Source organism: Bos indicus, chromosome 4 (genome assembly GCF_029378745.1).
Source record: "Bos indicus isolate NIAB-ARS_2022 breed Sahiwal x Tharparkar chromosome 4, NIAB-ARS_B.indTharparkar_mat_pri_1.0, whole genome shotgun sequence".
NCBI lineage: Eukaryota > Metazoa > Chordata > Mammalia > Artiodactyla > Bovidae > Bos > Bos indicus.
In genome coordinates, this window is record NC_091763.1 from 10,062,309 (window position 1) to 10,086,386 (window position 24,078).

At 37.0% G+C, this 24,078-nt stretch overlaps 2 protein-coding genes across 8 annotated transcripts in view; one reads left to right on the forward strand and one right to left on the reverse strand.

The window, feature by feature from the left end:
• ANKIB1 (ankyrin repeat and IBR domain containing 1) overlaps window positions 1-22,255 on the forward strand; it is a 157,497-nt gene extending 135,242 nt beyond the window's left edge. For 5 of the 7 annotated variants that reach the window (XM_070787152.1, XM_070787153.1, XM_070787148.1 and 2 more), the window contains 10 exons: window positions 2,055-2,185; window positions 6,994-7,128; window positions 8,113-8,199; window positions 8,288-8,354; window positions 9,973-10,118; window positions 11,111-11,289; window positions 12,071-12,122; window positions 17,539-17,653; window positions 18,584-18,717; window positions 19,075-22,255. In XM_070787152.1, coding sequence (XP_070643253.1) covers window positions 2,055-2,185; window positions 6,994-7,128; window positions 8,113-8,199; window positions 8,288-8,354; window positions 9,973-10,118; window positions 11,111-11,289; window positions 12,071-12,122; window positions 17,539-17,653; window positions 18,584-18,717; window positions 19,075-19,815 — 1,787 coding nt within the window. In that variant the 3' untranslated portion in view covers window positions 19,816-22,255. The remainder of the gene's footprint in view (window positions 1-2,054; window positions 2,186-6,993; window positions 7,129-8,112; window positions 8,200-8,287; window positions 8,355-9,972; window positions 10,119-11,110; window positions 11,290-12,070; window positions 12,123-17,538; window positions 17,654-18,583; window positions 18,718-19,074) is intronic. The other 2 variants (XM_070787149.1, XM_070787151.1) reach the window with 1 other exon arrangement.
• Window positions 492-939, reverse strand: LOC109558198 (small ribosomal subunit protein uS8-like). Its single transcript, XM_070787164.1, has one exon. The coding sequence runs from the start codon at window positions 923-925 to the stop codon at window positions 533-535; it is 393 nt and encodes a 130-aa protein (XP_070643265.1). The 5' UTR covers window positions 926-939; the 3' UTR covers window positions 492-532.
• Window positions 22,256-24,078: the final 1,823 nt, after the last annotated feature.

Here is a 24,078-nt window from a genome sequence, read left to right on the forward strand (position 1 = left end):
GAGTTGGTGATGGACAGGGAGGCCTGGCGTGCTGTGATTCATGGGATCGCAAAGAGTCGGACACGATTGAGCGACTGAACTGAACTGAAGGGTAGTAAGTTCCTTCTGAAACTCCTGTTTTCCACCAAATTATCAAAGAATTCTCTGCCCCAGCACCCTAATGAAGCCGTCTTCCCAGGTGGGTTTAGAAATGGAGTGGAGTCTGAGCAGTTCACGGCTGCAGTTTTTCTCTGTGCTATGTGGAAGAGCAGTGCTTTACAGTCAAGCAGTAGCTGCTGTTCTGTTCTTGACACAAACTGAGGTAAGTAGGTACTAAGGGTTCCGTGTGGCAGGACACCATCCCCCCTCCACTGCTAGACTCCATCAAATGGCTGCTGCTGGTGCTCAGGGCTTCCAGTTCATATGCAGAACTACTTCCCAAGGGTCACACCGCAAACCTTTGTCCCCTTCCCTCTCCAGGGGTTTGTTTTTTTTTTTTTTTTAAGGAAGCATCAGAGTCCTCTGAGGCATTTTATTTGTATGTATTACATCCCTAGAAAAAGAATCCAAGGATTTTCCCTCCTGTATGTTTTCGTCTTGCTTCTTCATGGTCCATGATGCCAGCTGAGGTTGTCAGTACAATGAAACCAAACTGACGGGATGGGAGCAGGTTATTCTGCCATTTTTCTAGATCTTTGAGTTGCACATCAAATCTAGGGCTGATCACTCCACACTTACTCAGCCTGCCTGTGAGGTTCACAACAATTTTCCCAGCCCTGTGATCATCAATGATTTCAAATTCGCCAATGTAACCATGCTTCATCATCACTGTTAGAAACCTGACGATGACTTTGGAGCACGGCCTAACAAGGACCTGGCGTTTGCCTCTCTTTTCGGCATTGTTGATACTCTTGAGAGCATCGGCCAGGACATTCATGTGCACCATTCTGGCGGCACAGAAAGATGGCGGAAAGAGCAGGGATTTGAATCTAGGAGTTGAGTGACTTTTTCTTTTAGACTTCAAAACTTAGAGTTGATTTCTCCCCTGCTTTCCTCAGTAGGGCTAACCTCTTAACCCACCCTTTCTAGACAATCTGCATATCAAGAGGGCCTTAATAGAATGGACCACTCTCAAGAATTTCACAGTGATTTTCAGAATCTCTTTCAGTGAAGAAAACATAGAACTTTCCTCTGTACTTGAAGTTAGAAAGCAAACTTGAGTACTGACAATCTTGCAGGAAAAAATAAATTTTAAATTACCCATCTGCCACTCTCTCCAGCCCCTAAATCTCTCTGTAGGCGGAGGTAGGGATTTATAGAATATAAAATGTAAAATTTAGAGTCTTTAAAAACCCTGACATTCTTTAAGATTGCAGATCTCATATTAAAGTAGAATAAATAGTTTATAAGATGGTGAAGAGTATAAGGTTGGTGTGGGGATAGCAGATGGGAGGACCTTGCCAGGTAGTCAGTCAGTGGCCAAATCATGAAGGCCGTTGTGTTCTTTGCTAAAGAAATTTGATTAATCTTGTAGTCAGTGAGGAACAACTAAAAGATTTAAAGATTTGTATTTTTAAAAGATCACTTTACAGAGGCAATTTAGTGGGGTTTAGGGGACGAGGGAGAAGGATCTGGGGAGATTAAGTTGGTTTCTGTGTTTTAATTGTCTAGGCAAAAGGTTTGGAGGATCCTAGCTGGAAATAGAGAGGAGATGGATATGAAAAAGTAAGAGAGAGAACCCGTGGGATACAGCAGATGAGGCAAAGAGGAAGATGTCCAAGATCATGTTCTTCCTAGATTGATTCTGGGTAGATAATCAATCATTTACCAGCACAGGAGGTAGAGAAAGGAGATTTGGGGAAAATAATGAATTTAGTTCTAGACATGTCATTGGATTCATTTTTAGTTTATCTTAAATAATCATGGGTTAAAAACTTTACCATAGACTCTGATAGAAAAATAAGTATATATATTTAAAACTGAGAGGCAACCTGCAAAGAAGACTTTGAGTGTTTTTCCATCTGAAGTTGTACACTAAATTGTTTATTTTTGTATTTGTGCTTAATACCCCAAAGTTGTAGGAGTCAGTGAAGCTTATGAAGATGCTGCCAATTGTCTCTGGTTGTTAACTAACTCCAAGCCTTGTGCGAATTGTAAGTCTCCAATACAGAAGAATGAGGGATGCAATCACATGCAATGTGCTAAGGTAAGTTAAAGAGGATTGTACTTGCTTTGTGGTTAGAACCTTAATTTGATTGTGAATCCAAAGGAAAAATACTGTAAGCATAAAAATCTTGTCTTTCAGAGTGATTCTAGGAGATTGTATTCCACATTCTTTGTTAATTAATGTAAATGTTGATGTATATTACTAAATTTTACAATCATGGTGAATGTTAAAAACAAAGGTAAGGATTCCATGGTCCTTGTCCAGATCAGAGATGCCGGAGTCCATGATCCTAAGAGAGTTCTGTGTATATGTAAATGTGTAAATGATCAAGTGCCACCTTACATGGAGATGTTACAAAGCTTATTTTGGAGCACACTGCTTAGTCTCGAGGTTCAAATCAGGCCCCAAGCGAACCCTTTAAGCCCAAATTTAAATCCTGTATAAGAAAAGTGCCCAAAGCAGTGTGCAGACTTAAGTTTGCTAATACAATCAATTAAATAAGTAACTTATTACTATATTGAAAGTGAAAATGTCTCTTGGCTAAAAATTAATAATTACTTTTAAAAGGTTACCCTTCTGACTTAGTTGCACAGAAAGAAACTACTGTATTTAAAAGAAATATTCTAGAAGTTAAGAATATTTTATTAATCCATGCCTACTTTCATGACTGTTTTTGTTTAATTGTACTGTCTCAATTTTTTTCCTTATCCTTGGAAATGCCATGTATATAAAAATATTTATTTAAAATTATTGAGAGAAGAACAATATAATTATTCTGATTTAGGATGTGAAAGAAACCCATACAGTTAAGATTTAGATAAAATACATCAATATCTTAAGTACTTATTGATTTTTTACCTTGAAGCTAATAATCATTACTATGACTTCAAAAATAATGACAGTTGCCAGATGATTTTATATTATAATAAATTAACATGAGTGAATTGTCTTAGTGAGACAGCAGTGATTCCTCAGAAGAAAAACTTTGTACAGTGTTCTGAATGCTCAGGAGTGCTTGTTAGTTCAGCTGATCGGAGCAAAATTCTTTCATTTATATGCAGTTGTATTTCCAACATTCATATTAGTTTTTTCTTAGACAGTCTGATACAGACTACATAGATGTGTAAAAGAAAATTTTTTACACAACAAAAGGTTGACCATAAAAAAATCAGCAGATGGGGTACTAATAAAAAGACCAAATCCACCATTGTTACCTTTATTTCAGTCATAACACTCACCAACAGTAAGTAGTTGATGAATACATATCAAGTAAATAAATATTTTCATGAACTAATCAGGCTAATGATACAGGGTAACTTATCTTAAAGTTTGCTTAAGCTTCTGTTATATATTAAAAGGAGCACTTACTTACATTCTATAAGAATAGTCTTGTTTTTGTTGTTGTTGCTCAACATTTTTTAATATTTGATTTAAAATTATATGTATGTAAATGCATACCTATTTCTTATGGTCAGTTTCTGTACGTCATCAAACAACATTGATTTCCAGCAAACTCAAGCCCTGCCCTATCTCATTCTGATAATTTTTTTTTTAACTGAAGGATAATTTTTACAGAATTTTGTTGTTTTAGTATTTGCATTCAACAGAGGAAACTGATGAGTAATTCTTTCATTCTTATGACATAAAAGGAGACATCTAGAAAGTAAAAGTTTTTATGCTTTTAGAGGTTTTTTTTTTTTTTAACTTTTAAGGTAGTACAAGAAGTCACATGTAATTGAATCCATATTATAACACAATGACTAAATGATAATATGCCTTTATTAGTTCTTCAGTGTTTATTATTATTCAATAGATAGTTTTTACTATCTGGAATCAAATTGTGAAACATTTTAAAATAATGACAGATTTGGCAATATAAAAATAGGTTCATTTTTTTTTTTAACTCAATTCATTTCCCTTTAGATGATTTTTTAGGAAACTATTTAAATTTTATTCTTACACGTTTTAAATCACTTGAAATTTGATCTGGCTCTGTGGAAAATGTATATGCTGCAACTGAAAAATTACAAATTATCAAAGTTCTATTTTCTTTTTCTTATCATAGAATGTAAAATTTCTTATCATATAATGTAAAATAATAATAGATAATTTTGCTCAACTCTTTCAGATAAATTTGAACTTGGATTTGAAATGGATTGATTTTCTAAGAAAATTTAATTTATTAAACTAACCCTAGAAGAAATATCCAAACAACCTCACTCCCCAGACGAGTTTTTTTCAACAATGTCTTCTTTAAAAGCAATAGCCCCTAACAGTTTCACAATAAAATTTTATCAAAACTTATGGAATAAGTAATTTCAATATGATTTGAACTGTTTCTGGGACAAATAGGAAAAAGGGAAAACCTGGAAACTTTTAGATTATTATTATAAAATGAGTAGAGCCTTGATATGAGCACTTGATAAATATTGAATGTTTGTGTGTGTGTGTGTGCACGTGCACATGCACACTGAATCCTGTCCAATTCTTTGCAATCCCAAGGACTGTAGCCCGCCAGACTCCTCTGACCATGGGATTTCCCTGGCAAGAATACTGGAGCGGGTTGCCATTTGCTTCTCCAGGGGATCTTCCCATCCCAGGGATCGAATGCACCTCTCTCGAGTTTCCTGCATTGGCAAGCAGATTCTTTACCACTAACACCACCTGGAATCCCCATTGAAAGTATAGATCAGTCTTACTTATGAATAACAATGCATGAGTCCTAAATAAGATATTGGAGGAGAAAATACAGATACTAGTGAATATAATCCAGCAGAGTACATTAGAAGAGTAGTTGACCATCAGTTATATCCAAATGAAAAAACATGTTTTTAATTTTTTAAAAGGTAATTAATCACATGGGGTTTATTTCAGGAATATAAGAATGGTTTGATATTTTAAAAGCTATTACTGTACCTCATCTTAGTAGATACAAGATGAAAAACTATGTAAATTTTCTGTAGATGCTAAAAAAGGATTTAACAAAAACTCAGCAACCATTTTTTATAAGACACACAAAGAAATAGGAATACACAAAATTTTCCTTTCAAGTATGACAAAAATAAATTTACCTTAGTCCAAAAATTAGCATGGTATTTAGTGGGGAAACTAGTGGTACTCTCCTAAAATTGAGAACAACATAAAAATGCTCTCATCACAAATATTATTAACATTGGACCGAGGATACCAGTCAACATAATTCAACAGTGAAAAGAAATTGAGGATGTAAAGATTAGAAATGAGGTAATAAAACTGTCTCTTGTTTTTTACAGACAGCATGATTGTATACCTAGAAAACCCACAGAATCAACTGAAAAACTATTGCAAACAATAAAAATTTAATTAACTAGCAGAATACAAAAGTTATATGCAGAGAGTAATAGCCTTCACGTGTTCCAGCAACATCCAGATAGAGTATATGCTGAAAGAAAAGACTTCCTTTATCTAGAAAGAAGCTTAAGAAATGTGTTAGAGTACCTGAAGAAAATGTTAAGACCCCTATCTTTAGGTCTTAGAAGTGGACAAACAAATGGAAAGCTAACAGAGTTCTTAGAAAGATTGCAACAAAAATACCAGCAGGTTTTATTTCTTCATCTAGACAAGTTAATTCAAACATTCCTATGGAGAAACAAAATAAGAGCCAAAAAACTCTGAAAAAGGGCAGTGAGGAGGAACTGTTGCTGCTGCTGCTAAGTCACATCAGTCGTGTCCAACTCTGTGCGACCCCATAGACGGCAGCCCACCAGGCTCCCCCATCCCTGGGATTTTCCAGGCAAGAACGCTGGAGTGGGCTACCATTTCCTTCTCCAAGTGAAAAGTGAAAGTGAAGTCACTCAGTCATGTCCGACTCCTAGCGACCCAATGGACTGCAGCCTACCAGGCTCCTCCGTCCATGGGATTTGCCAGCCAAGAGTATTGAGTGGGTTGCCATGTCCAAATAGTAGGCCACACTCTAAAGGCTCAGTAATTAAAACAGCATAGCTCTGGTACATGAATCTACAGATCAACGAAACAAAGCCCAGGGAAATAGATACATACATGGGGATTTAGTGTTGGAAAAAGGAAGCATCGCCAACCAGAAGAGAAATGTGGGCTGTGTAATAAATGGTATTGAGACAACTGGACAGCTGCATGGGAGAAAGTTTAATTCATACTGAATACCCAGATAAATTCTGAATAGATCAAAGATGTAAATATTTTTTAAAAATAAGCTGTAAACGTACCGCGAGAAAACATCGATTTTAATTAGGAAGATCTTTCTGACTCAAAATCCATAAGCATTTAAGAGAAAAAAAGGATATATTTTCATACTGGAATGCTCGTATTTTTGGCATTGTTTGAAAATTACAGTAATTAAAGAATTTTTTTAATGAGAAATAGGTTTTTTGTTAGATGTTCTGATTAAAGACCTTTTTAATTTACTCCCATTTTCAAAACCAGTTTGTCAAAGTCAACAGAAGTTTTCAAATACACTGGTAGAGCTTTAGAGACCAAAGTAAGATTACTATGCACGTGAAAAATGAAGCATTTGTCAGTATCTGTTTTTGTTATTTGGAAAGAGTATCATATTGATATTTTTAAAGGTTTCTTGAGATTACTTAATATTATTATTTATATTTTAATTTATCCTTATAAACAATAATTTTAAACTACCCCCACATCTTTCCATAGTGTGGATAAGGCCTTCAGAGAAGACCTGAAACAGAGGGCTTGTCTTTGAGAAGGTTTGTGTCCCTGGTCACACAGGCAGGATTGTTTAATCTCTTAACTGATTGATTAACTAGGAATTGAAAAGTAATTTGCATACCAACATGGGGAGATGTTTGCACATATGTTTTCTTTTGCAGTGCAAGTATGACTTTTGCTGGATTTGTCTGGAAGAATGGAAAAAACATAGTTCTTCCACTGGAGGATATTATAGATGTACTCGCTATGAAGTCATTCAGCATGTGGAGGAGCAATCCAAGGAAATGACTGTGGAGGTAGAGAAAACTGTTTAAGCCAAGACCTCTGGTTAAGCCACTTAATACCAGTGGAAGTATTTTGCATTTCTTCTTTTCCTACCTTTATTGTAATGAGGCATTAAATTCAATACACTTTTACGTAGCCTTTAATTTAAACAAAATGGCTCTATAAGCCTGAGCTCTTTTTTTTTTTATTTTTTCTTGTTTATATGGGTAATATCAGAAAAGACATATATCCCAGCATAACTCTAAAATGACTTAAAAATAATTGTAACATTATATCAACAATATGCTATGTTATTTCATACAGTAAGTATCTTAGTCTGCTTGGCTGCCATAACAAAATACCATAGACCAAGTGGCTCAAATGAGAAAAATGTGTTTTCCACAGTTCTTGAGACTACGAAGCCCAGGATCAAGATCTGTGCCAGTTCGGTTTCTGGTGATGACTCTCTTCCTGGCTTATGGACAGCTGTCTTTTTACTGTGTCTTCACAGGGAGGAGAGAAAGCAAGCTCTGGTGTCCCTTCCTCTTCTTGTAAGAGCACCAGCTCTGTTGGATTAGATCTCCACCCTCATGACCTTGTTCCACCTTTATCACCTCACAGGGTGATACCACAGGGCCTGTTTCCAAATATAGTCACGTTGGGGGTTAGACATTCAACATATGAATTTGATGGGAGACACGTTTCTGTCCATAGCAATAAACAATATAATAAAACATTGAAGATTTGATGACCATAGGGCTTGAGAGACATATTTACCTCACACTCTGGGAATAGTGGATTCAGTGGTTTGTCACAGAAAATACAAATGCAAGACTTTATCCTGGAAAGCGTTTAAAATGTATTGGTTATTATTTTCTCAACAAAGCAAGCAACAAATTTGTATGCATTACTATCTTTTACTAATAAAAATTTTGTGTGTGGTCAAAAAAAGCCAAATTTTAATAGCTAGTACTTTTGTTTATATTATAAAAGTCATTTGGACTTCTGTTTCTTAGGCTGAAAAAAAACACAAGCGATTTCAGGAACTTGACAGATTCATGCACTATTATACAAGATTTAAAAATCATGAACATAGCTATCAGGTATGTCCTATATCATTTCAGATGTACTGTATAATACTCACTGTTGTGAGTAAGAAAGAAAATGATATGTTTATTTCTATTTCTTTAGTTAGAACAACGCCTTCTTAAAACAGCCAAAGAAAAGATGGAGCAATTGAGTAGAGCTCTCAAAGAAAGTAAGTTATAAGTGATATATATGATAGTTAATATAAAATATCTGTCATGCTTAAGTCACTTCTTTGGTAGGAGATTAAGACCCTTAAAGGAATATATTATCTCCATTAGCTCATTTGGTAGTTTGGAGTTCTTTGAAGTCCAGAGTGCAATTTAGCATTTGAGGCCTCTGATTAGGTTTTCCACCTGGCTTACCTCACCTTCTCCTCAGCACACATCATGGTTTTGCTTACTCTGCACCATTGTTGATGCTCTACAATGTGGGCAAAAGTATATGGACTGAAAAGGCATCCCTGACCTAGTCAACAGAGCAGGATTCACAGGCTGTCCAGTTGTATGACTAACTCCCAAAGATTCTTGAGAAATTTAGCAGAGTGCCTTATGGAATGGAAGTCAAGTACAGGTTTGGGAGAAAATCATCTCATTGGTAAATAATGGACATTGGAGTCAAAAAGAAAGGCATGAGCCCTTACTTATGGTCCCTAAAATGGAAGTTCAGAAAGAACATTCCTAAAAATGGATTGAATTCTAGTTACATAATTAGAATATAACAAATACCTCACAGTGACTATACAGCATACAGGTTCTGGCATGTTTGTTTTAAAAAGTCATATTTTTTAAATTATAGCTTATATATATAAGGTTTTAAGCCTAAAATGCAATCAATCATCTTTATGTTTTTTTGGTCCATTTTATAAAAGTAGTGAGTACTAACAGCCTTTTCATGAGAATAACTTCCTTACTAAAACAATAACTGTAAGCTAAATAGCTTAGAATGGGACAAAAAGCATTAATAGCAGCTTAATCTCCGTGTTAATTACTAGTTCTTAGACCATACTAATGACATAACTATATCAAGCCAGTAGTAAACTCTTGAAGTGTTAACTGTCCACAGTAAAAATTGAAAGAAAAAATCCTCACAGATTCTACAGTATGTTCTGTCACCGATGTGTCCCTAATACTTAGAACAGCGCTCAAAACATGTAAATATAAAATAAATACTTGTAGATTTGAATTGCTGCTTCTGTTCAACTTTTTGGAGGTTCTAGCCAGCATAGTAAGATATAAGAAAGAATCAAAAGAAGATTCAGAAAGGAAGAAATGAAGCTACTCTTCCCTTCTTCTGCTCTCTCTCTCCCTGAAGTGTTCATTTACTGCTAATAGCGTTCACTACCCAGTTGTTCCCCCACAATGTTATATCTTTTACCTTACAATATCATTTTTGCAGAAGCATAATTTATAATTAGACTCTTTTTTTTTTTTAAGAACTTAGGAAGGCATTTGTTCTAAATTCTGCTAGGGACAACCTGAGAAACTTAGTAAAGCCTAGAACTTAAAGCTAGATTTGTTTACAAACAGGGTGAGAACAGAATCCAGGATCATTGTATGCTTTCCTTTAGGACTGCATTCCTGGGATACTGCAGGGGTGTGTTCCATTTATAAATGTATGCAGGTCACATAAATGCAAAATGTATGAGTTTTACATAGGTTTTTAGTCTGATTCAAGTAAATATTATGATATAGCTTCTTCAGTTTCTTCTTGGAGAAAACTTAGTTGTTTAATTTTATAACAGCATATTTACAAAGAAATTTTTTTACCATGCCTGGTTTACTTTATAGCTGAAGGAGCCTGTCCAGATACCACTTTCATTGAAGATGCAGTTCATGTGCTCTTAAAAACTCGACGCATTCTTAAGTGTTCTTATCCATATGGATTTTTCTTAGAACTTAAAAGCACAAAGAAAGAAATTTTTGAACTCATGCAAGTAAGATATCTTTTTTTATTAAACTTAAATGCAGTTATGATGAAAAACAGGTTTTCTCCTTTCTCAACCGCTTTACAACTAAGTTTCATTTTACTAGAGTGTAATTAACAATTTTGTTTCCATTTTTAGAATGTTTTTTAAATAAAACAAAAGTTACAGTAATAAACTGAAATTTTCTTTATGTTTGAATTTGTCACTATGTAGATTTGAGTGAGCTCTGAGCTAGGCAAGCATTTCCCACTGCAGTTATTTATTTTAAACTGGTTGAGGTTGAAATCTGGCCTGATAGAATTTTATCTTCAAAAGTGAAACTAACAGCATCACTTACTAGACAAGAACATTGGTATTTGCCAGTTCATTTTAACAGTGCAACTGAAAGAAAAACTTAGCGTACTTTTAAAAAATAAAACATTTAATTAAGCCAACTGACATGAGTATAGCCAACCAAGTATATTATACATTCCTCTTTTTTTGGAGTAACCAAACTTTCTCCTCTTGCTACGGATGTTTTTATCATCCGTTTAAACTCCCCTCTACTAATTTATGTCTTGTATTTCTTTCGATGCTTGATATTCGTATTCTCTATGAGGTCTTCCAGACGTAACCCCAGATCCCAAAGGTTTTGCCTTGCCTCACCTTCCTTCAGTATTTACATAAAGTCTATGCCATGTGGCCTTCACTTGCATGTACAATGCTTTGAATTTTATTAGTTCTTTTTCACACAGGCAAGTTTATAAACTTTTTTTATACAGCTGCGGTACTCACTACTGCTTTGTAATCCATACCAACTACATTGCTTATAAATGCCTGTTGAATGAATGGTGTTTTCCTAAAATTTACAAAGTAGAAACTTGTTAAATTGGAAGTTATTATGATAATTGGATTACTTTCTGATTTCAAAAGAGAGTTAGATTTAACCAGATAGATACTGAATTTGCTATTGACTTACCCATTTATCCTATAATTTTTTTGTTTGTTTTTTCTTAACATAGACAGACCTAGAAATGGTCACTGAAGACCTTGCCCAAAAAGTCAATAGGCCTTACCTTCGCACACCCCGCCACAAGATCATCAAGGCAGCATGCCTTGTACAGCAGAAAAGGCAAGAGTTCCTGGCGTCTGTGGCTCGGGGAGTTGCTCCTGCAGACTCACCAGAAGCTCCACGACGCAGGTAAAAAAGATACACACTGTGAACCTCACCCTAGCACCAGCCACAGAGGCAGCAAGTGTATTTTTTGTCCAACTGGGATTCATATTCCTGAAAGTTACTTATACCTGAAATATTGATAGCTTATAAAAGTATGTTAACTTCTTTTTGGTGATTTTTTTTTTCCCCAGTACTATTTCTGTTTTTCTTGTTATTTTTTGTTGGTCATTGTGCACTTTCTCAGACTAAATTAAGGTAGGTAAATTTCACACTTCAATGAACTCATAATTCAAGCATTCTAATGTGTCATTTTGATAGTCATACACATGATGTAGAATTTGGAAGGCTTGATATTTTCTGGTAAAAAGTTGTGAGGAAATTAGAAATCTGATGTTAGTAAAGTTTTGTAATTGATCCACATACTCATCCATTAAAGAACAGTTGAGTTTGGTTGTTTTATTTCAGATACTTATACTGACATAAATTGAAGCATATTTTCTTGTTTGTACTAATTATAAGGATTAGAAATTCCTTGGACCCTTATTTTTATATAAACACTTAAAAATAGAAGCAATCATAAAAATACTCTGGTATAGCATGGTGATTTTTAATTTTCCACCATTTTACATAAACATAAAACAACATAGAATTTGAAAGAATTATTTTAATTATATTCAGTAGTTGGTCTTTGGTTAAGCAAGTTCCAAGCAAAGGAGTTAGAAGTAGTGTTCAAAGGACAAGGGTCTGATTATTTGAACTTTGTTGTACTGATAAGAATCAAATGGTGTGTCTGATTTCTTTGTAGCTTTGCTGGTGGAACATGGGATTGGGAATATTTAGGATTTGCATCACCTGAGGTAATTGTTTTGTGGGGGTTGGGTTGGGTTGGGTTGGGTTGGGTCAGTTATAATTTTCCTTAGTGCAATCCTGCTAATATTTGCACCCTCATTTGTTTATTCTTGCCTGGAAAATCCCATGGACGGAGGAACCTGGTAGGCTAAAGTCCATGGGGTCGCAAACAGTCAGACACAACTGAGCAGCTTCACTTTCCCTTTCACTTTTTCTATTCTCTAAATATCCCTTTGAGGCTGTAAACAGTGTTTTTTCTTTCCTTTATTGTAACAGTGCCTCAGCAGAGCCTACATTTACCTTCTTATGATATTTAATTATCATCACACTATTAAATGCATACCCCCTCTTATAATTTTTAATTACTGAATTTTAATTATGGGAGACCAACTTAGGGTATATTTTTGGAAAATATCTTTAACAGAAATAGGAATTTTATGTATTAGTTCAGTCTGAATTTATAAAAAGCATAAATACAAAATCTGTTTTTTTAAGTTACTGAAACAACCTGTTAGAATTGATTTATAGTCAGTTAGGTGAAAGCTTAACATTAATGTTTTATGCAGAAAGAATGCTTTGATCATTTGCTCTTTGCTTCTCTTTAAGATGTTCACAATCTTCTTGTTTTCATTGTTGTTTATATCCCACTTTAAAATAAGAAGGTCCATAATACTGCAAATAGCAACAAAAACAAGATAAAGTGAAAATCTTAAACACATTGCTATTTTCTGAGATTTAGATTGCCACTGTCACTGTTGAGTCGATTTTAAATGGTTTTAGCAGTTCTCTCTACTTTGTTCTTCACACAACAGTACACCATTCGACACTTTGATATAACCTTTTAACTTAATTCTTGTAAACTATGAAACCTTTATCATTTATAGCCCATATAATATCTGCAACTGAAAGACAATGGAATTGATTATTACTCATAAATGACTGTGGTTTATTTAAATCAGATACTTTCTCTTTTCAGCTGCTGAGAATACTTGCAATCACCTTGTGGCCTTTTGATATTGGTAGATATATCCAAAACAGCATTGACTTGAGGAAAAATTTGTGCTTAGAGCTCTGATATGAAAATTTTAAAGTCACTTAAATTTTTAAAGAATTTTTGATATATTAATGAATTTTCTATTGTAGAACAAATTATGAACCTTTTCTTTACTTGAACCTATACTTTATTATTTCTGTGTTATAATTTCAGCTTTGGGGATAGTTTGGAAAATTTCCACCTTAAAGGAGGAATAAATAAGCTTCAGTTATCAAAAACAGAGTACAAAGATTTCAGTATCAAGGTAGAAACACAATAGAGCAAAAATATATTCACAATCAGGTATGCATCATCTTGAGACGTCTGACTATGGCAGTAACTTAAAGAATTTCAAAATATTTGTCCTTGAATATTGAGAGCCTACTAATATGATTGACACAATTTCATTTTAGTAAAAATAGAGAAGCTTTTTATCTCACGTGTGAATATTTCTAAATAAAATTATTGAGCTCTTGTTCTCTAGGGATTGAAAAAACGTGAAATTATAAATAATATTTTATTCTTAAGAATAATTAAACTTTTTTATTCTTTAAGGTATTTGGCACATTGAGCACCAAGCTTTTGTATAAACATTGAAAATCCAAAGAATTACCATGCCACATGAAATTTTAAAATTTGTCATGTGTGTGATTATCAAGTATCTACCAAAATTATATCTTTGAAAATTAGTTCTTTGCCTTTATATAGATTATGAAAAAAATAATGTTACCAAACTTCAATAGACTTTTAGGTTGAATTTATATTTTTTGTTAAGGTTAATTACATCTTATTCTTTTTAAGCTAAATTGAATGAGTCATTGACAAGCATCAGTATTTGTTTTGTGCCACTTTAAGGGCTGTGGGACTTCCCTGGTGGCTCAGTGTTAAAGAATCTGTCTGCCAGTGGAGGTGCTCCATGAGACATGGGTTCGATCCCTGGAAAAGGAAATGGCAACTCACTCCAGTATTCTGGCCTGGAGAATTCCATGGACAGAGGAGCCTGGCAGGCAGCAGTCCATAGGATCGCACAGAGTCGGACACAAATGAGCAACTAAAACAACAACAAAGGCAGTGGAGCCCAGGGGAGACAGTGTGATCAAGATGTCTCAGGGACACCAGAATTCAAGGTCTAACCCTATAACTTAAGGTCAGCTTAGGCTGTACCTTCCTTCATTTCTCATCTTTCAAATATGGATCCTGATATCTACCCCCATGGAAGTTCTGGAAAGATTAAAGCATCTGTTTTAGTCACTGACAGAACTGGTGTTCAATAAACGGTGGCTGTTATTATTTACAATAATAAAAAACTCCTGGCAGCTTTTCCCCCTATAAATCCTAGAACTTCTCACTCTTCTCTGTAGCCATAACACTCTCAAACCTATTGGAGTATTCTGACTAAAGCCTTTCATATGCTTACTTGGAGATCTTAGGAATCCATGGAAGTTTTCAGACGAGTTTACTTTTATGAAAACAATTTTTTAAAAGTCTATCACATGGTGAGAGAATGCCATTTGATTTTTTTTTATCAGAATAATTATAACAAGTTTCTTTTACCGTTGTTTTTCAACTATTTAGTTTTCTTCAATGGAAATACATATATTCTATGAAATAGTTTATTTAATTCTGAGTAACTTTGTACCATCACCAAGTGTACAAAGTAAACAGATTCTTCCTAAAGATAAATCTCAAGTTCCGTTCAGTCGCTCAGTCATGTCCGACTCTTTGTGACCCCATGAACCGCAGCACGCCAGGCCTCCCTGTCCATCACCAACTCCCGGAGTTTACCCAAATTCATGTCCGTTGAGTCGGTGATGCCATCCAACCATCTCATCCTCTGTCATCCCCTTCTCCTCCTGCCCTCAGTCTTTCCCAACATCAGGGTCTTCTCAAATGAGTCAGCTCTTCACATCAGGTGACCAAAGTACTAGAGTTTCAGCTTCAACATCAGTCCTTCCAGAGAACACCCAGGACTGATCTCCTTTAGGATGGACTGGTTGGATCTCCTTGCAGTCCAAGGGACTCTTCAAGAGTCTTCTCCAACACCACAGTTCTAAAGCATCAATTCTTTGGCGCTCAGCTTTCTTTATAGTCCATCTCTCACATCCATACATGACCACTGGAAAAACCATAGCCTTGACTAGATAGACCTTTGTTGGCAAAGTAATGTCTGCTTCTTAATATGCTGTCTAGGTTGGTCATAACTTTCCTTCCAAGGAGTAAGCATCTTTTAATTTCATGGCTGCAGTCACCATCTGCAGTGATTTTGGAGCCCCCCAAAATAAAGTCAGCTACTGTTTCCCTATCTATTTGCCATGAAGTGATGGAACCGGATGCCATGATCTTAGTTTTCTGAATGTTGAGCTTTAAGCTAACTTTTTTGCTTTCCTCTTTCACTTTCATCAACAGGCTCTTTAGTTCTTCTTCACTTTCTGCCATAAAGGTGGTGTCATCTGCATATCTGAGGTTATTGATATTTCTCCAGGCAATCTTGATTCCACCTGTGCTTCTTCCAGCCCAGCGTTTCTCATGATGTACTCTGCATATAAGTTAAATAAGCGGGGTGACAATATGCAGCCTTGACATACTCCTTTTCCTATTTGGAACCAGTCTGTTGTTCCATGTCCAGTTCTAACTGTTGCTTCCTGACCTGCGTACAGGTTTCTCAAGAAGGCAGGTCAGGTGGTCTGGTATTCCCATCTCTTGAAGAATTTTACACAGTTTATTGTGATCCACACAGTCAAAGGCTTTGGCATCAAAGGAAGAGGAACCAGGGATCAAATTGCCAACATCTGCTGGATCATCGAAAAAACAAGAGAGTTCCAGAAAAACATCTATTTCTGCTTTATTGACTATGCCAAAGCCTTTAACTGTGTGGGTCACAAAGATAAGTCTCAAACTGGCATAATATTTCGTTGCCATCTTTGTCTGAGAAATGTGGTAGTACTTGGTGGTCCTGTGAACCATGACGACACAGTCATCCAGTTTTAGATCACCAGCCTCCAGGAAAAAAGGAAACAGTGTCTCAGCTCAGCAGTAAATTTTAAAGAACCTGGTTAATCTCTCTGGACACTTGTAGTATCTTATGTTCATTTATTTCCAACCTGATAGGTTGCCTTCCATTCTTTAATTAGAGTCCAGCTACTTACATAGATAAAGGAGAATTTCACCTGAGTCATACGATGTGAAAGTTTTACTGGGATTGCAAAACTTATTCTCATCTATTTCTGTTACTTTCACAATATAATCATATTGAATATTCTAGAGTAACTAGATAATCATAGTAACTAGATAATCACAAATCATAAACTAAAATCATATTTTAGTGTGTATCACTCAAAGATTCTACAATGATCCTCAAAATTAGCCTTTGTGTGCTGGTATCAGGGCTTCTCTGGTAGCTCAGTCAGTAAAGAGTCTGCTTGCAGTGCAAGAGACCCGGGTTCAATCCCTGGGTCAGGAAGATCCCCTGGAGAAGAAAATGGCAAACCACTCCAGTGTCCTTGCCTAGAAAATCCCATGGATAGAGGAGCCTGGTGGACTGCAGTCCATGAGAATACACAGAGTTGGGCACGACTGAGCGACTAACACACACATGCTGGTATCATGTACACTGGTCTGTCTGTCACTAAAATCTGGAAAACGACATGTGTACCCAGATGATAGCAGATAGTCCCAGGTTCTGCCTCCAGTGATAGCAAACCCACTTAAAACTGTTATCACAAATGTGAAATAGGCTCGGGGACATTTGCCCACTTCTGTGTCTTCCCATATGCTAAATTGAAAACACTTTGCCTTGCCTGGGCTACAGCCCAGGCATCACCCTACATATGAACTAACACAGGAAGGAAGCCAAGTAGTACCTTATTTTAAAGGTAACCTCATATTCTTTTTTGCAGTGAATATGGTTTGTAGTAGTCCCAAAGAATACCAGATCCATCAATCTTAACAAGTACTTAACTGTGTGTGCTTTTGTTTTTCCTTTTTTTTTTGTTTTCCTGTTGCATATATCACAGTCCTTTTTTAAAAACCAGACCTCCAGAGAGGGCCTAACTCATATCAGTAAAATCTTTCTGATATTAGTTATAACTTCAGATGACAAGGTCCAGGCATATGAAATGAGGCTCAGTTACGATCTAGCATTGGAGCTTGCAAGTATTCCGAATTTATTCAGACAGCTACAGTGGTTATGTAAAATTTTTCTTTTCCATTTTACCTTTTCTGTTTTCCTTGGCATGGCAAAACCTGAAGTTTCTTTTTCTAAAGCCAAGTGATTTTATAATCTGTGTATAAAATCACACATTTTTTTCCTGGAAAAAAAGTGTATGGTTGGTTTTATTTGCATTTTAAAATGTGCATGCTCTCCCGTGTTTTATAACCTGTGGTTTATGCAGGAATATGCTGAATTTCAGTATCGGAGGAGGCACAGACAACAGCGCCGGCGAGGAGACGTGCACAGTCTGCTGAGTAACCCTCCAGACCCCGACGAGCCAAGTGAAAGCACTTTAGGTGAGTCCTTGCATTGCGTTTGTTGTAATCTCTTAGTTCTCTTGCATGTCTTCGAAAAGTGGCTAATCTAAATGTTGTGAAAGAGTTTGTAATTTAGGTATACAGTCAGCATGCAGGTGCTTCTAATGTCACAGGATGCAGAAAACCAGGGCGATTAAAAACATGGACTGGGGAGTCAGACAGACCTGAGCTCATGCCTCCAGCTCTGCTGCATGTCACTGTGAAGCTTTAGTCCCCCAACCTCTCCAAGCTTTGGTCTCCTCATTCTAAAGAAGCAACAGCAGTAGTGTCGCTTTGTGGGCTTGTTGTGAGCATTAAATGAGGCAGTGTCTGTAAAACCCTTAAATACGAATAGCACCCAGCGAGCACTTGATAGATTGTAGCTGTTGGTTACTCTTAGTGTGTTCCTGAAATATTTTTCTCCTAACCTCAGTTTTCCTATCAACATTTTTAAAATTCCTAGTAGTGAAGATAATTTATCATCCTTTAAATATTAAATTGTTAATTGAAAATCTTCCAACTACAGCAGTGTCAGCAGCTCATCTTTAATATATCAGGATCGACAGGGTTAAAGATTAGCTTTGGGGGCTATTGTAACTTGCAAATTCTTTAGTTTTAAGAACTCTGAAAACTAAAACACCTTTCTTGTTGCCTAAGGGGAAAAAAACAAACACTTGGTAGCACTTGCCTTTATGAATAGAACGATGTATAATCTAAAGTTGTAAAGCCTGATCATGGATTTGAAATAATTGTGTTAGATATATATTGTTGCTTGTGGTGAGACATTATGGATGAAAAATCTCTGAAAGATGAAGTGAACTTGTGGCCCCGGGTTTTCACCAGCGCTCAAAGAGAAGTCATTGATTTAGTTAAAAAGATGTACGAGGCCTGATGTGACTAAACTCTCTGGCACTGCTTGCTTTGACACAGATCTCCCAGAAGGTGGCGGTGGCCGCAGGCCAGGCACCTCCGTGGTAAGTTCTGCATCTATGAGTGCGCTGCACACCTCCTCCCTGCGTGACTACACACCCGCCAGTCGCTCCGAGAACCAGGACTCTCTTCAGGTAGCCTTTCTGGGCAACTTCGTCGCCCCTGCCTTTTGCTCTTTCTCCCTTGAGCCTGGCTTCCTATTTTTACTTCTGTTGCTCTCCTTTTTCTCCCTTCCCTTCTACAATCTTTGCTTCAGAGCTGTACTACAGGGAAAGATTTTTCTATTTCAGATTTACACTTAAGTAATTTATTTTCTCTTTAGCATGGGCAAGGAGAAAATTAAAATAAGATTCTAGTAGGTCAAAAAGTTCTTCTGTATAAATAGAGGTACTATTAATCATCTGTTTGGTAAAAGAACAGTGGCAGACCTCACTGGGTTCAATCATTTTTCCTTTTAAATTTTGAAGTAATTTTACTTTCTTTTGCCTCAGGCTCTGAGTTCCTTGGATGAAGACGATCCCAATATACTTCTTGCAATACAATTATCTCTGCAAGAATCTGGGCTGGCCATCGATGAAGAAAGTACAGACTTTCTCAGTAATGAAGCATCCTTAGGGGCAATAGGCACCTCTTTACCTTCCAGACTGGACTCCGTCCCCAGGAACACAGATAGCCCTCGAGCTGCATTGAGCAGCTCTGAGCTATTGGAACTTGGTGACAGCCTCATGAGACTAGGAGCAGAAAGAGACCCATTTTCAACTGACACCCTGAGTTCCCACCCTCCCAGTGAGGCGAGAAGTGAATTCTTCCCCTCATCCAGTGACCCTGACTCAGCCAGCCAGGACGCCAACATCAATGACAATCTTCTTGGCAATATCATGGCTTGGTTTCATGACATGAACCCTCAAAGTATTGCTCTGATTCCTCCAGCAGCTACAGAAGTCAGTGCAGATTCTCAGCTCCCCTGTGTCAAAGATGAGTCAGAAGGTGTGAGGGATGTGGAACTGATGCCTCCAGAAGATTCAGTGTTTGGAGATGCTGCGATCAGTGAAGGTAGAGGAACCCAAAGAGGAGAAGAAAATGCTTTGGAGGGAAATATTCTGGCTGGGGAAGCAGCATCTCAAGCTGGCGACAGTGGTAATGAGGCCGCCAGCAAGGGGGATGGTTCCGATGTTTCAAGTCAGACACCTCAGACCTCAAGTGACTGGCCTGAACAAGTACACTTAGTATGAACTGCACATCTCGGGGCTCTAGTGACTTGCAGGTACAGATGGTATGCTAGTGGAGTATGCTTTACAGAGACTTGATCCACTTAATTCCAACTAATTATAAACCACTGACATTAGGATTAAATGTGAAGGAGTTCCCTTGAATGGTATAGCTTCATTTCTGATTTTAACCTGACAGGGAATTTCTTCTATATTTAATTGGATAGCTTTTCCCCTTTATGCTGACAAACAGAAGAGCTGGAGAGATTAACACAAATGGAATAAATAGCTTAGATTCCACATTCGAAGAAAATGCAGTCCTCTGTTTAGATCAGCAGTACTTAAATTGAACATTAAATGAAAGGCTTACTTTCTAATCCTTGGGTGGTTTTTCCTTTAAAAAAAAAAAAACTGAAGGTTTTCTTCATTTCAGAAGTTATTTTGGACAGACCTAATATTTCATTCCTCCATCTCTCTGTGCTCTTCTGTAACTTTCCTTCTTCCTTTTTGTCTGAGCGGTGTGAATTGAGGTAGCCAAGGCTTCTCTTTAGCGCTGCGTCTACCACAGTGTAATTGATTTTAATTTCACATGAATCGGAGATCTCTTTTCATGTCTATTTACAGTCCACTCGTGCCAAACTCTGACTCGTGCGCTGACAAGGCGTGCAGGTGTGCCGTGTCCCGGAGGGCTTCCAAGCAGTCTCAGCCTTCCTGGAAGTAACAGGTGCCACTTGGTAGCAGTGATGTTGCAGAATTTAGTGGGCTTTTGTTGCCATGGAGACTGCATTTAAATAAATGTAGCCTGTAGCTTAAGTTAACTAAATCTAATGCTGCTGTTCAAAACAGTTTATTTTAATATTAAAATACAGTTGATTAGCAACAGCGGTGCTGTATTTTAAGAGACACTTTATTGGAAGTGCAATCATAGTTCTTTGTTTTCACAATTTTACAGTGCATTCTAATTACTAATGGGTGCAATTACTTTTAATGGTAAGTGTTTTATAAAATAGAAAAAAAAAAAGTGGAGTTTTCATGAGTTATAGTAAATCCCACAATTATTTAAAAAAAAAAAAAAAAAACTCAGTAAAGCATCCTGCGCAACATGTTACCGTGCCTTTGCCTCACCTCAATGGGTAGTTGCCAGTCAAGTAAGTAATTCCAACTTCAATGTCTCTTCTGAAGTAACTATGCTGTATGAATTGCAAAGACCTCCATAAAACCACCCATGGCCTTGCCTTTACAGTAAATATAACAACTAAATGTTCAATCGGTTTGTTTGACTAAATCGCAAATGCTGACGTGTTTGTTCTATTGCACAATACTCATTTGCTGTGTGATTACTGTTTAGTGTTGGAAAAAATCAACTTCCTAGTTACCAGTGTCTTAACTGTGAAGAAAATGCTGGTCTTAGTTGTAATTAAGATACAGTGGTACAGTGTGTAATTAAAACTAGAATAAACTGTTGGAATCGCTGTTTTACTTACATATTACGAAAACTAGCATAACATAAGCAAAATAGATATGCAACACTCTATTTAATGTTTTGCCAGATTCTTATCAGAAATCTACAGATACCAAAATTCCAGTACCAAGTTTGTACAGGCAAGTCCTGGGATGGGTGAAAGGTTATGTTAGTATTAATATCCACATGAGCTGAAATTAACAATTTTTGATTACTTTTTGTCCCAAACCCTGCTTTTGAAATTTCCTTGTACTTCGAATCGTATGGCTCAGACATTATATTAGAGTATTTAATATTCCCCTCTTCCCTTAGGATAAACTGTGTGGGAATTGCTACTGTGCCATGGATATCGGAAGTCCACATTGGTTTTTATTTCCCCAGCTATCAGAAACATTGATTGATATCAATCCCTATTAAAATTAGTTGGGGAAGATATTACCTTTATCTACAGTGTATTACTGTATATGAAACTGAAATAGTCCATTAAAGGATTTTTTTACAAATTTAATTTAGATTGAAAATATCAACACCAATCAGTTTTTAGATCAAGTTGTAATTTTTCAGTAGGAGGAGTCTGTGTCACACTGAGGCGGCTGCAGAGCCGCGGTGCCGGGAGAAGGAGCGCCGTGCTGGCAGTGTCGTCGAGGCTTCTGGTTTCACACTCTTGTGCAGCTCCCTGTGTTTCTGTGGTCTCTCCTGAGCATGAAAAGGATCAGTATCCAATTTGTATTTCCTTGGTACATATTTTAAAAACACAGTCACTGACTTTACGATTCAGAAATAAAGTTTGGCAAAGCCTATTTTGTAAACAAGTTAATTTTATAATGTAAGAAAAAATTACTCTAACCTTGACTTGTTATTTGCACTTTCATAGTCTATACTTGATACATTCCCACTTTATATACAATAGGATTCTACAAACGTGTAGATGTTTGGCCAAATGAATGCTGTTAATAATATGTAAAATTCTTTGATTAAACATTTATTACTTAAACTACTTCACTTTTGTCTCATTATAGACTTTGTTTAACCAAGTCAGGAAGCTAATCTTCTTCACATTAAATTCCCTCTAATACGATGGGGTTAATTTGGTTCTTATATGTAATAGATTAGTTCCTAATATTTTCTATACTAGCCTGCTTACTGAGCATGTTATACCCCAGAGATAAGCCTAAAACGTTGCATGATAATGTGTTAAAACGTTGTGACTTCAGCACTCATTATTTTTAATCACTGTAACTTTCAGAAGAAAACTTACGGTTTTTCCTTGAAGTCTCTAATAGAAACATAGAAAAAGAATTTTAAGATAGTTTGTGAAATTGCTTAGGATAGGAAAATTTTTTTATGCCATATGAATAGAAATGCCTGCTTCTCAATCATTTAATTGTTCTTTCCCGTTTAAGTAATTACAGCAGCCCCCAGCATCTGAACTTCAGTGCTCAGGCACAAGTCCCAGACCCCCAGCTGACGCTTCACAACATGTGCCCATGGTAACCTCTGAGAGTCGTCGTTTTATTTGCGCCTGTCAGTTTGTGGATCTCAAGCTTTAACTCCAGTGTCAGTATGCAGAATTACTCTTTAAATGTTGTTTATTACAGCCACTGATCTCATTTCTGTTCCCTTTTTAGTTGTTGGATCATGTTGCTGACCTTAATGAAATTAAAATCTGGTGGCTCAGTGGTAAAGAAGCCCCACGCCAATGCATGAGACACGGATTAGATCCCTGGGTCGGGAAGATGCCCTGGAGGAGGAAATGGCAACCCACTCCAGTATTCTTGCCTGGAGAATCTTATGGACAGAGGAGCCTCGTGGGCTACAATCAACCCATAGAGTCAAAGAGTCGGACTCAACTGAAGTGACATAGCACGTACTGTGGCTTACCTGTTAATGAAATTGCAGTCTCAGACTTACTGAAATTTGATCATAATTTTTAAAGTTACAGTTAGTAAATTACTAAAGAGTAAAATTTTAGAATCTAAATATCACATGATAATACCAATTTGGGTTTTTTCCTTTTTTAGGCTGAAATTAAACTCCATAGGAGAAAAGTATTCATGTGCTTGGCTCTGGGGCTGAGTAGTAGTTGTATCTCAGCCCTGGGTTGTGGTTGTAATTACAAGGTCATCACCTAGCAACAGTATGTTACTGCCTTATCAGTCATTATCCCCTTCTCTCCAGTAGATTTCTTTCTGGAAAGATGTGAGTAGGCAATGGCATCCCACTCCAGTACTCTTGCCTGGAAAATCCCACGGAAGGAGGAGCCTGGTGGGCTGCAGCCCATGGGGTCGATAAGAGTCGGACACGACCGAGCGACTTCACTTTGACTTTTCACTTTCATGCATCGGAGAAGGAAATGGCAACCCACTCCCGTGTTCTTGCCTGGAGAATCCCAGGGACGGGGGAGCCTGGTGGGCTGCCGTCTATGGGGTCGCACAGAGTCAGACACAACTGAAGCGACTTAGCAGAAGCAGGTCTTTCCAGATTATTATGTGATCATTCTTCTAAGAACTGGGTCTAGTCATGCTTAAAGAAAGATGGACCAGAAGAGTTTCCTAAATTTAGCTCTCTGTTGTACTTAGGAATGACAAGTGGCTGACACACTGCTGCTGCTGCTAAGTCGATTCAGTCATGTCCGACTCTGTGCAACCCCATAGGCGGCAGCCCACCAGGCTCCCCTGTCCCTGGGATTCTCCAGGCAAGAATACTGGAGTTGGTTGCCATTTCCTTCTCCAATGCATGCATGCATGCTAAGTCGCTTCAATTGTGTCCAACTCTGTGCGACCCCGTGGACAGCAGCCCACCAGACTCCTCTGTCCACTGAAATC

Excerpts from the sequence above, each read along its gene's own strand:
- LOC109558198 (XM_070787164.1), bottom strand. The coding sequence starts at position 925 with ATGGTGCACATGAATGTCCTGGCCGATGCTCTCAAGAGTATCAACAAT.